General features: G+C 44.5%; 2 protein-coding genes and 1 pseudogene across 2 annotated transcripts; all 3 read right to left on the bottom strand.

Moving 5' to 3' along the window:
- Window positions 1-2477: 2477 nt before the first annotated feature.
- Window positions 2478-3076, bottom strand: LOC146695032 (uncharacterized; annotated as a pseudogene).
- Window positions 3077-4793: 1717 nt separating this feature from the next.
- LOC146695031 (uncharacterized) lies at window positions 4794-5812 on the bottom strand. The gene has a single exon (XM_085476694.1). The coding sequence runs from the start codon at window positions 5810-5812 to the stop codon at window positions 5027-5029; it is 786 nt and encodes a 261-aa protein (XP_085332820.1). The 3' UTR covers window positions 4794-5026.
- Window positions 5813-7589: 1777 nt separating this feature from the next.
- Window positions 7590-8635, bottom strand: LOC146695030 (SLAM family member 9-like). The gene has a single exon (XM_085476695.1). It carries the CDS (start codon window positions 8477-8479, stop codon window positions 7712-7714), a length of 768 nt encoding a protein of 255 aa, XP_085332821.1. The 5' UTR covers window positions 8480-8635; the 3' UTR covers window positions 7590-7711.
- Between the last annotated feature and the right edge of the window lie 2377 nt (window positions 8636-11012).

Genomic DNA, 11012 nt, shown 5'->3' with positions numbered 1-11012 from the left:
AACTAAATGTTTTGGAACAATAAAAACTAAACTGATATGAGCAACTAACTGAAACAAAAATAATAATTCAAAATGAAGTAAAACTAATGAAAAAATCAAAACTACAATGATGCTGTCCTGATCTTTCATAGTTCATCAGTCAAATCTGATTGTTTATCCTTAATGTCTGCTGGCATATTGACCAGGTCACTCTTGCAGAGAGATCAACAAGGTCAATGGCGTCTTCCATCCACTCAGCCAGGAAAAATGCTGCACAGGAAACCAGAGAATGTGCTATCTTTACCTTCAATCAGGAAACACTGGCTGCAAAGACAGACTGGCCCAACCGCTCTGCATAACCTCCTGCTCTTTCACTCTGACAGTAACCTGTTAACCTCCCACAGCTCATCAGTGAAACACTCACAGAACCATGAATGAGGGCTGTTGGTCAAAACCATGTTTGGGGATTCTGGGGGAATCCGTTTTCTTTTAGTGCTTTGGAGTGCTGTGCAAAAGTCTTGAGCCAAAGATAACACACTTTGAGATAAAATAACACTTTTGCACCAACACACATTTACAAAGGTGTGCACCACGTTGTTAAAAAATCTGAGGAAACTGGACAAAAGAAGAAGTGTGAGGTCTAAAAACTTTCTACAGCAGATGAGCAGCAAAGGTCACGTCTTTCAGAAAGAGGAAAGCATCCAGCAAAGACCTGACACAGGACCTGCGAGACTTAGAGCAAAATTTGGGTAGCTGGACCACAAAGGTGCAAAAGTAAAGAAGAGAAAACGTATATGTGAGTGAACTATACACATGGTGTATGTGTAAGAAACACTGAAACAGAAACATTGTGGGGCTGCATACAAGGGCAGTTATATAATATAATAAATAAATAAGTCCAGTGAGGGGAGTGGACAGCTTCTCTGCACTTCTGATGACCCTCTGTAGGCTCTTCTTGTCAGCTGTTGTGCAACTAGTGTACCGCACAGGGATGGCGTGCACCAGCATGCTCTCGATAGTGGCACGGCAGAAGGACAGGAGGTCAGTCTGCAGCCTGTTCCATCTCAGGACCCTCAGAAAATGGAGGCGCTGCTGGGCTTTCATCACCAGGGCTCATGTGTTTGTGGACCAAGATCGGTCCTCAGATATGTGGGTGCCGAGGAACTTAAAGGAGGACACCCTCTCCACATAGTCACCTTTCATGGAGAGGGGAGGGGGATCAGTTCTTGTTCTGCAGAAGTCCATGACCACTTCCTTGGTTTTCTTGGTGTTTAGGGTGAGGTTATTGTAGTTACACCAATCTGACAGCCGCTGGATCTCATCTCTGTAGGCGGTGTCATCATCGTTGGTGATGAGAGGATCCAGTGAAGGACGGCTGTCAACTGGACAGAAGATCAGAGGAACAGGTCTGACGGAGAGATGAACCCACATCTGACGTGTTTGGCTCAGATTATAGTCAGTATGGCTGTTGGAGATATGAATTATTAACACAGAAAGTTCCATCATATTTTGATCTGCCATACAATACCAGCAGCTTCCTGTTCCAGCAAACACACTTCAGTGCAGTGAAAGCACACGTGGATATAATAACACACCGCAGGACACCAACAGTCATGGAAGGGCCTCCACAGAGCCGACCTCAGCCTGACTGAAGCAGTGTGGGATCATCCTGACAGGGACCAGAACAAAGAAGAAGCCTGGAGACGTCATCCCGAGGATGCTGACAGAGCTGCTCACAACAAAGATTCAGTTTCAAGCTTGTTAGAGTTGTACAAACTCGTTCACCTTGTGTGCTGCACTTCTGCGTTTGTACATTTCACTGAATCATTGCAGCATTTTCAAATTTTGACTCAATCATAGTATTTTTTCTGCTTTGTATCACAGTTATTTGGTACTTCTTGGTTTTGTTTTTCAGTTTTAATTCAAATAAATTCTGACAAACACAACAGACTCGTACTTGGAGGATGCAGAGCTGTAACTAAGCTGCAGTCTGCAGTGAGAGCAGCACCAGCTTTGCTTCCTTTCTGTTCTTCTGTGTCTGTATGCATCTTTATATTTTGCAAACATTTCTGGTTTTTATTTGTTTGAAATTGTTTCTAAATTGTTTTTCATTGATTTAAATACTGTGTTTTGCCAGTGAAGCTTTTTGAACCTGTATGTGTGATCTGGGCCACACAAATAAAACTCTAGAGTGGAGCTGTTCTCTCTGTGGACACTGCTGCTGCAGGAGAGGACACTGTGTATAACAGCTGACTCCTTGATGAAGCCACACCAAGCTGTTACAACAGAAACCCAAGCTTGTAAAACAACCACAGCAAACAGACTTTATCTGATAACTATTTTGCTTTAAAAAGTAAAATATTCACTTTTATCTACAGCAGGAAATTAAGGCGGTGGTTCAGCTTCAGCTGTGTGTGTTTGTGCATTTACGAAGAGTCTTTCGTTTGTCCACAAACACACAGCCGCCCAACACGGAGTCAGGATCGCCAAGGATCTCATCACAGCCCCTGAAAGTGTGACACAGAGTCCACAGTCGGGGTTTTCTCCTGGTAGAGCGGATTATCGATGGGCTCGCTGTCGCTCTCACTCACCAGGTTCTTCATCCTGCAGGAGAAAGTTTTCACACGCTGTTTCCTCATTATTGAGGATCTCCATCTTCTTTCCTGACTGCTCCCACTCTCCATCATCCTTCTTCCAGAAGTACTCAACAGGCCCATTTTGATCAGCGTCTCCATCACAGCTCAGTCCTCTGAGTTCACGCGACACGCTGGCGGCTGCACCCTCACCTCAGGCTGGGGCACATCTTTGATCTCCACAGTCTGATAAACCAACACTGGACCTGGTTGTTGATCTCCACTGAATACACTCCAGTATCCGCTGCAGTCATGTTGTGGATTTCCAACACCCCGGTGGTCGTGTTCAGGTCTGAGCGGCCTTTAAATCTGCTTTAATATCTCAGAGGAATCGAGCCTTTCACCCACTCAGCCAGCAGGTTTTTACCGTAGGCCCAGGCAGGACTGAGGACCAGTGTGCCACCAACCTTGAAGTATGAGAGAAAAATCTGGGCTCCAGAAGAGTTCAGTGCAGCAAACAGCATGTCCACCAATCAGCACTGAAGTGACAGATGTATGCAAGGGCTTGAACCACTCTCTGCACTGCTGTGTTTCCCTTCAGTGACTGCGGTGAGACCTGTGGCGAAAACTGGAAAGAAGTCAAACCCCAAATTCAAATAGTTATTTTGTTTCTGCTTCAGGGAAACTTTGATGTGCAGCAAAACTTCTCACCTCTGCCTCAAGCTTCCTGGCCAAGCACCCCCTCACACTGAGCCTCACTGACACTGCAGCATGCAACAACCTTAGCAAGAAAAACGTAAACATTTTCACTCAGGAAGACAATTCAACACGCAAAAGGAGCTAACTGAGTTTGCACACTTGTACTCGGGTTTTCACCACTGCATGACAGTGATTTACCAGAAACAGTTGCCTCAGTAAGATATAAGAAGGTGCAGTGTTTGGGCTGAGATGCAGAGCTGCTGTGCACAGCACTGTTACCTTACAGGAGGAAGGGTCGCTGTTCAAACTTCCTGCCGACCTTTCTGTGGAGCATGCACGTTCTTCCACTGTTCAAACACACACGCAGGCTCACTGCAGAGTGTAGATGTCCCTCTGATGACAGATCGAGATCCTCCAGCCCACAGCTTGGGTGATGCTGATCAGTCACAGTGGGTCATGACTGCAGGCTGCCTCCCTCACACAGCTACAGCTGCTCTGGCTTTTGCTCTCCCAACATTTCAGAATTAGAACAGATAAACAGATAAAGTTATTTCCCAGAGAAGCTTCCCAATAACACACACACACACACACACACACACACACACACACACACACACACACACACACATTTGTGTTTCTGCTGCTGAATCTGCTTTACAAATGCAAGAAGGCTCACAGGCAGCTCGTCCCCCTGCAAGACAACTAAAACAGAAAACCTAAACTGGGAGGAACTGGGATGATGACGGACCCTCCTCATGAATACAGAAGAGACAAGACACTTTCAAAATAAAACAGGAAACATGAAAAACACTGAGAAGTCTAAACACAACAAACGATTAATTATTTACAAGATACAAAACTCAAAAACAGGACCCAGAACCACAACAGCTTTAAAACTACAAACAAGCCACCAGGAAGCTCACCCCCTGCTTGTATCCATCATCACCCAGAGCTCATGACTACAGGTGAGGGTCGGAAACAGATCAGCAGGTATCTTTTTCCCTTCAGTGCTTCCTGTGGTTTCCTTCAGTAGATGTGTGGTGAGCCTCATCATGAAAACATTTGTGAAGGGGAAGTCCCAAAAACCTTTTTATAATCCCTCTGAACCACTGAAGGCTGATGCCAGAGCCTTGACTGACCGCCATGAGATAACAGCCCCGCTTTAAAGACCCACATTAGGAAGTCTGAGCAGTGGTGGAGACAGAAGTCACAGCTTCGTCACCTCGAACTCCTCAGGATCCTCCTGAAGAAGTTCAAGAACTTAAGAAGAAAAATGGAGCTCAAAAATCTAGTTTTGCACTTTTTTAAATAAATGTGGCAGGTCTCACTGAGCATGTGCAGTGTGAGCGTTATCATTCAATCTTGTTTCTGATTGGAGGAAAAAGACTGGTTGCAAATGTTTCCAGGTGTTGCTTTAGTCAAATTTTTAAAAGCCATAATGATGTTAGACTGCATCACAAAGCATTTCTCTTCAATCATCGATTTTTTTATCAAACTTGATTCTGTTTGATGAAGCAAAGACGCTGGAGGCAGAGACGATGAACAAACGTCAGCTTTTAATACTTACTGTTAAAGAGGGGAAACAGACAAATACAAATACTGTAAAAGGCACAAGAACAGAGAAAACTACAAACATGGCAGACCATGGCCATGACAGCCTGGTGATTATCACTGCTATAGAAAATAAGCAGAACAGTTTTATGAGCAAATAAATGTGAACTTTCAGGACTGACGTGCTTTAGTCTTCACCAGGAAACCAAAGGTGATGGTCAACATTAAACTGCATCATTATGACCTTTTCTGTGTTTACAGACACAGACAGAAGGAAGTTTCTGGCACAAAAAGTAGACGACGGCAACAAAGAGCGCCACGATCGCCAGAGATCTCATCACAGCACCTAAAACTATAATCCAGTGTCCACAGTCTGCAGGTTTTATTTGGAAGAGTGGATTAAAGAGAGGTTTGCTTTCTCTCTCACTTACTCGATTCTTCATCCTGCAGGAGAAAGTTGGGACACGCTGTGTTTCCTCATTATTGATGATCTCCATGTTCGTTCCTGACTGCTTCCACTCTCCATCTCCGAGCTTCCAGAAATACTCGACAGGCCCAGCAGCGCTGACGTCTCCGTCACAGCTCAGCGTGCAGCTCTCTGAGGTTGAGTTACACAACAGCGGCATCACACTCACCTCAGGCTGAGGCACTGCTTCGACCGCCACTGTCTTATAAACCTGACTCTGGACCTGGTTGTTGATCTCCACTGAATACACTCCAGTGTCCGCTGCAGTCATGTCCCTGATCTCCAACACTCCTGTGCCAGTGTTCAGAGTGGTTCTGCCAATAAACTTGCTGTAATATGTCAGAGGAATCTGGTCTTTCACCCACTCAGCCAGCAGGTTCTTGCCGTATTTCCACACGACGCTGTAGATCTGTTCAGAGACTGGCTGAGGGCTGAGCTGGAGTGTGTCACCAACTTTGAAGTACTTCACAGTCTGATCCTGAGAGAAGCTGGTTGCAGCTAAGAGCAGCACAGCCAGGAGCCAGAAACCAGCCGACGTCTCCATGTTCACAGATCAGTGCAGAAGTGAGTCTTTGCAGCAGTCTTAAAGCTTCCTTTTCTCTAATCTTTGTGGTTTTCTTTTGTGGGAAGCATGATCATGAAAACAGTTGTGACAAGGAAGTCAGCCCAGTGCATAACACACATGAGGACATGAATATAGTGTCTGTGATTATATGAAGAAGTAGACTGAGTAAGCTGACTGCCCCGCTGTAAATGTTCCTGTCTGGTGCCAATCCCGAATTCACAAACCAGATTAAGTTCTACTGGTTGTAAAAGTGGATAGAAGGTAATTTGGTGTTTGTTGCATGTTCCTTTACATCAGTGTGTTTGTGGTGGGATGTGACTTTTGGCTCTTTGGTACTACAGTGTTTTTAAACTCCAGGAAATCCCAATCCTGAGGGCTGTTCAAACAAACAGCAGGAGTTATTAGATCAGCTCTTGGTCGAGTTGTGTTCAGATAACAACTTCCAGATTTGATCCAGAGATGTTTGGCATGAAGCAGTGTTCACGGTTTCAGAATAAGCTGTCAGTAACCTTGATGACCTGCTGGAGTTAACCAGGTGTTTGAACAAAAGTCTAATAAAAGATTTTATTCCTGTGCTCAGAGCAGGCAGCAGAGCAGATACACAGACAGATGCTGGTGGTCAGTCCAGAGATACTGAGAGGTTTGAGGACCACAGTGTCGCCAACCTTAAAGCACTTCTTTACAGACTGAGAGAAGCTGGTTAAGCTGATGTCTCCATGTTCACAGATCAGTGCAGAAGTAACAGCAGCGTCAGAGGTCCTGCACCCTGTTCCTGTTTTTTAAGCCAGGAAGAGAGGACGCTCCTAAATAAAAACCAGTTCATGAGCAAATCTGTTCCCAGGTCTAAAATGTACTTAAGAACCACATTATACGTCCAGCTGTTTATCCTTTCCAGGTTCGCAGGGAGCATAGACACAGACAGCCACTCACACACAGTTTCTACTAACTGCATGCGTGTCTGGAGTACCCGGAGAGAACCCACGCAAACACGGGGAGAACATGCAAACTCCACATAGAAAGACCCTGGCCTGGTGGAGGAATCGAACTCAGGACCTTCTTGCTGTGAGGCAACAGTGCTAACCACCCATACACGTATAACCACTGGTTAATTACATTATCACATGGCTGCAGGGACCCTACAGCACAAGCATACTTCCAGTTTATTATAAGACTGTGTTGTACATTGTTATATAAAGAGATTTTCTTATTGGTAAAAAAAACTGCAAGAAGTCAAAGCAAAGGCAGAACACGGCACATGTTTAAAGAAGGAAGGTTTATTCATTGAAATTAGTTATTATTAAAATAGACATCATTTTTTTACACATGCTCAAAGCAGCACATCAGCCCGATCTCACACAGAACTGTCATGATGTTAAACAGAAGCTGTCACTTCAGCTCTGTGGGAAATCATAATGAAGCAGTTCACTATGTTGTAGATTCAAGCTGCGCTTCATATGTTTGGCCACCAGATGTCACCAAAGAGCGCTGTGTTGACAAGCTTCGAGTAATGAACCGTTTTTCAGCTTCAGAAAGGAAATTGTTTTAGACACATTTTTTGCCAGTGAAGCTGTTTGAACCTGTATGTGTGATCTGGGCCACACAAATAAAACTCTAGAGTGGAGCTGTTCTCTCTCTGAGGACACTGTTAGATCAGGAGAGGACACTTTGTGTTTAACAGCTGACTCCTCGATGAAGCCAAACCAAGCTGTTACAACAGAAACCCAAGCTTGTAAAAACCACCACAGCAAACAGTCTGCACAGGACAGACCAAACTGAGCTTTATCTGATAATTATTACAACAGAATTATTGAACGTCAGCTTTAAAAGGCAAAATATTATCAACACACTACACCAGGAAATTAAGGCGGTGGTTCAGCTTCAGCTGTGTGTGTTTGTGCATTTACGAAGAGTCTTTCGTTTTGTCCACAAACACACAGCCGCCCAACACGGAGTCAGGATCGCCAAGGATCTCATCACAGCACCTGAAAGTGTGACACAGAGTCCACAGTCGGGGGTTTTCTCCTGGTAGAGCGGATTATCGATGGGCTCGCTGTCGCTCTCACTCACCAGGTTCTTCATCCTGCAGGAGAAAGTTTTCACACGCTGTGTTTCGCCATTATTCAGGATCTCCATCTCCTTTCCTGACTGATCCCACTCTCCTTCATCCTTCTTCCAGAAGTACTCGACAGGCCCGGCTTTGTTAATGACTCCGTCACACACCAGTTTACAGCTCTCTGAGGTTGAATTACACAACAGCGGCGTCACTTTCACCTCAGGCTGGGGCACTGCTTCGATCTCCACAATCTGATATACCTGACTCTGGACTTGGTTGTTGATCTCCACTGAATACAGTCTAGTGTCCGCCGCAGTCATGTCCCTGATCTCCAACACTCCTGTGTCAGTGTTCACAGTGGTTCGGCCTTTAAACTTGCTGTAATATGTCAGAGGAATCTGGTCTTTCGCCCACTCAGCCAGCAGGTTCTTGCCGTATTTCCACACGACGTTGTAGATCTGTTCAGAGACCGGCTGAGGGCTGAGCTGGAGTGTGTCACCAACTTTGAAGTACTTCACAGTCTGATCCTGAGAGAAGCTGGTTGCAGCTAAGAGCAGCACAGCCAGGAGCCAGAAACCAGCCGACGTCTCCATGTTCACAGATCAGTGAAGTGACACAAACTATTCGACGGTGTTACTCTTTTACTTTTCTCTACTCTTTGTGGTTTACTAAGTGAGTGCAGTGAGTGTCATAGCTGTGAAAAGGAAACCAGCACAGCGCATAACACACATGAGAGTATGAATGTAGCCTCTGCTTTTCATGAGATATTAAACATTTCCTACTAAACATTAATCATTATGGCTAAAAAAAAATAGGTATTTATTTGGTTAGCTGCAGGTTTTCCAGTGTTTTAATCTTATAATTGAACATGCATGATCAAAGTATTTTCACCTCCTGTACTCGAGTCATGATCATGTTTATTAGCTTTATAATTCAGTCTGGGCTGCAGCTCAGACTTCCTCCTTCTAAAGTCGACCACCAGCTCTTTTGTCTTGCTGGTATTGAGGTCCGAGGTGTTGTCTGCACACCAATCCAACAGCCTCTGAAGCTTTTGTGTCTGATGCAAAAAAAAAAAAAAGAGTAGACCACCAGGGAAACTGGCAGCATCACCGAGGATCTCGTCACAGCAACTGAAACTGAAAGTGGACACTGTGGATTATTCTCCAGGTGTCTTTCTCACATTCTCAGTTCTTCATTCTGCAGTAAGTAAGAAAAGACAGACAGAGTCAGACTCCTGCAGTATCTGAAGTATCTGATCTCAGATGATTTCTCCTCTCAGGGTGAGTAGGCAGCATTTTTAACATGCTGTATTTTATACAAATTGAAGATCGCCACATCTCCTCCCACTCTCCATCTGGTTGAGAGAAGCTGGTTGCAGCTAAGAGCAGCACAGCCAGGATCCAGAAACCAGCCGATGTCTTCATGTTCACAGATCAGTGCAGAAGTGACTGCAAACCACGTTTCAGAGGTCCTACACCCTTTTCCTGTCATGTAAAGGAGGAAGAGGATTTCCTTATTAACACAAATCCCACTGCACTCACTGTGGGATCTTTCAGTCTGATCATGAAAACACTTGTGCAAAGACGTCAGCCGGGTGCTGTTTCAAATATACATTTGTTTTTCCATTTTTATTTATATGTTAGTTTATAACCTCAGTTTTTAGAGATAAAATAAAACAGGAAGTACCATGTTTTCCACACTATAAGGTGCACTTAAAATCCTTTAATTTTCTCAAAAATTGACAGCGCGCCTTATGCATGAATTCTGTTTGTGCTTACTGACCTTGAACCGATTTTATGTGGTACACGGCTCTCAAAAATCTGTTAAAAAATGTTTTAGTACGACTTTGATAAGCTACAAAGCCGCACCGCTGGATGGGTTGTTGGAGCATTACGGCTACCGAAGTCAGGAGCCTCGCGGAGTAATCTGGGGCTTCAGGTCCCAAAGTCAAACGAACACTGCAGCATCACTGAGAGTTAAAAACTGTCTTAATTCTTTCATCTGTAATAAAATGATCAGCGTTGCTGCTTTACCAGGTGTAACAATTAAGTTTAACATCCAGGCATCCATGAAAACAAAATTTATCAAATTTAAAGGAGTAAGAGGTTAGCAGGAAGTTAGCTCGCTAGTTTCCGAGTCAACACGATATAGCATGTTCTGACTGAGAGATTTGTGAAAAAATTCAAACGTACAGATGGTTAGGGACAAATGTAATCGCATGGCAGGATGCTGTAAACAGACCAAACTTCAGTCAGGAGAACAACTGAGATAATCCCTCCACAATACGAGGTTAGTCATTCATATACTGCAACAACATGGGAATAGAGCAGCTGCGAAAAAATTCAACATTAGTGAAGTGGAGGAAGCAAGAAGAATGAGTTGAGCAAAGTTTGACTTATCTGACTGTTTTGTTTCGCTTAATTAAGGGCGATCGTGGCTCAAGAGTTGGGCGTTCGCCTTGTAATCAGAAGGTTGCCGGTTCGAGCATATACATACATTAAAAAATTCCCCTACTAACCCACACTTTAAGGTTTTAAAGTTGCTTGTAAGGGGAGAGCAAGAAGAAGTTTGAACCAGCCTTGAGGCCCTGCTGCAGGAACAGTGTAAAAATGCCACCACAAAGGAGCCAGCAAAGAAAGATCGTCCTCCTCTCTTCATTGTCTTCAGACTCAGATGAGGAAGCTCTGCGTAACGGGGCCCTGAGTTTGTACAGAGCAGAATCCACCATCAGCGACACAGACTGCCCGCTGCAGTGGTGGTCCAGTCGAACAGAGACCACCCACAGCTGTCTGTCCTGGCCTGTAAGTATCTGATTAGTCCTGCCACGTCTGTCCCATGTGACAGACTCTTCTCACTTACAGGTCACATAGTAACAAAAAAGAGCTGCCCTGAAAATGTGAACAGGCTAGTTTGTCTAAGTAACTGTCTGAAAGACATGGAGAGTAAATAAGCATGGGAGGTATTGTGAGTCCAATGGGTTTGTTATTCTTTGCACTAAAATGTTCGATGATCACACTGTTTTATACGGTGGCCCTGAGAGGCCAAACAGACTGCAACTTGAGAAAACACCAGCACTAAGAAAAACGCAGCAAAAGCACACAAAACACAACGGAAATAGGAAAAAAC

This window comes from Copadichromis virginalis, linkage group LG13, assembly GCF_057382275.1.
Source record: "Copadichromis virginalis isolate Kocher_CV1m ecotype Utaka linkage group LG13, C_Virginalis_male_GT1.1, whole genome shotgun sequence".
NCBI classification, from domain to species: Eukaryota; Metazoa; Chordata; class Actinopteri; order Cichliformes; family Cichlidae; genus Copadichromis; species Copadichromis virginalis.
The sequence above is the reverse complement of the archived record's forward strand: the minus strand, read 5'-3'. Positions and strand labels throughout refer to the sequence as shown.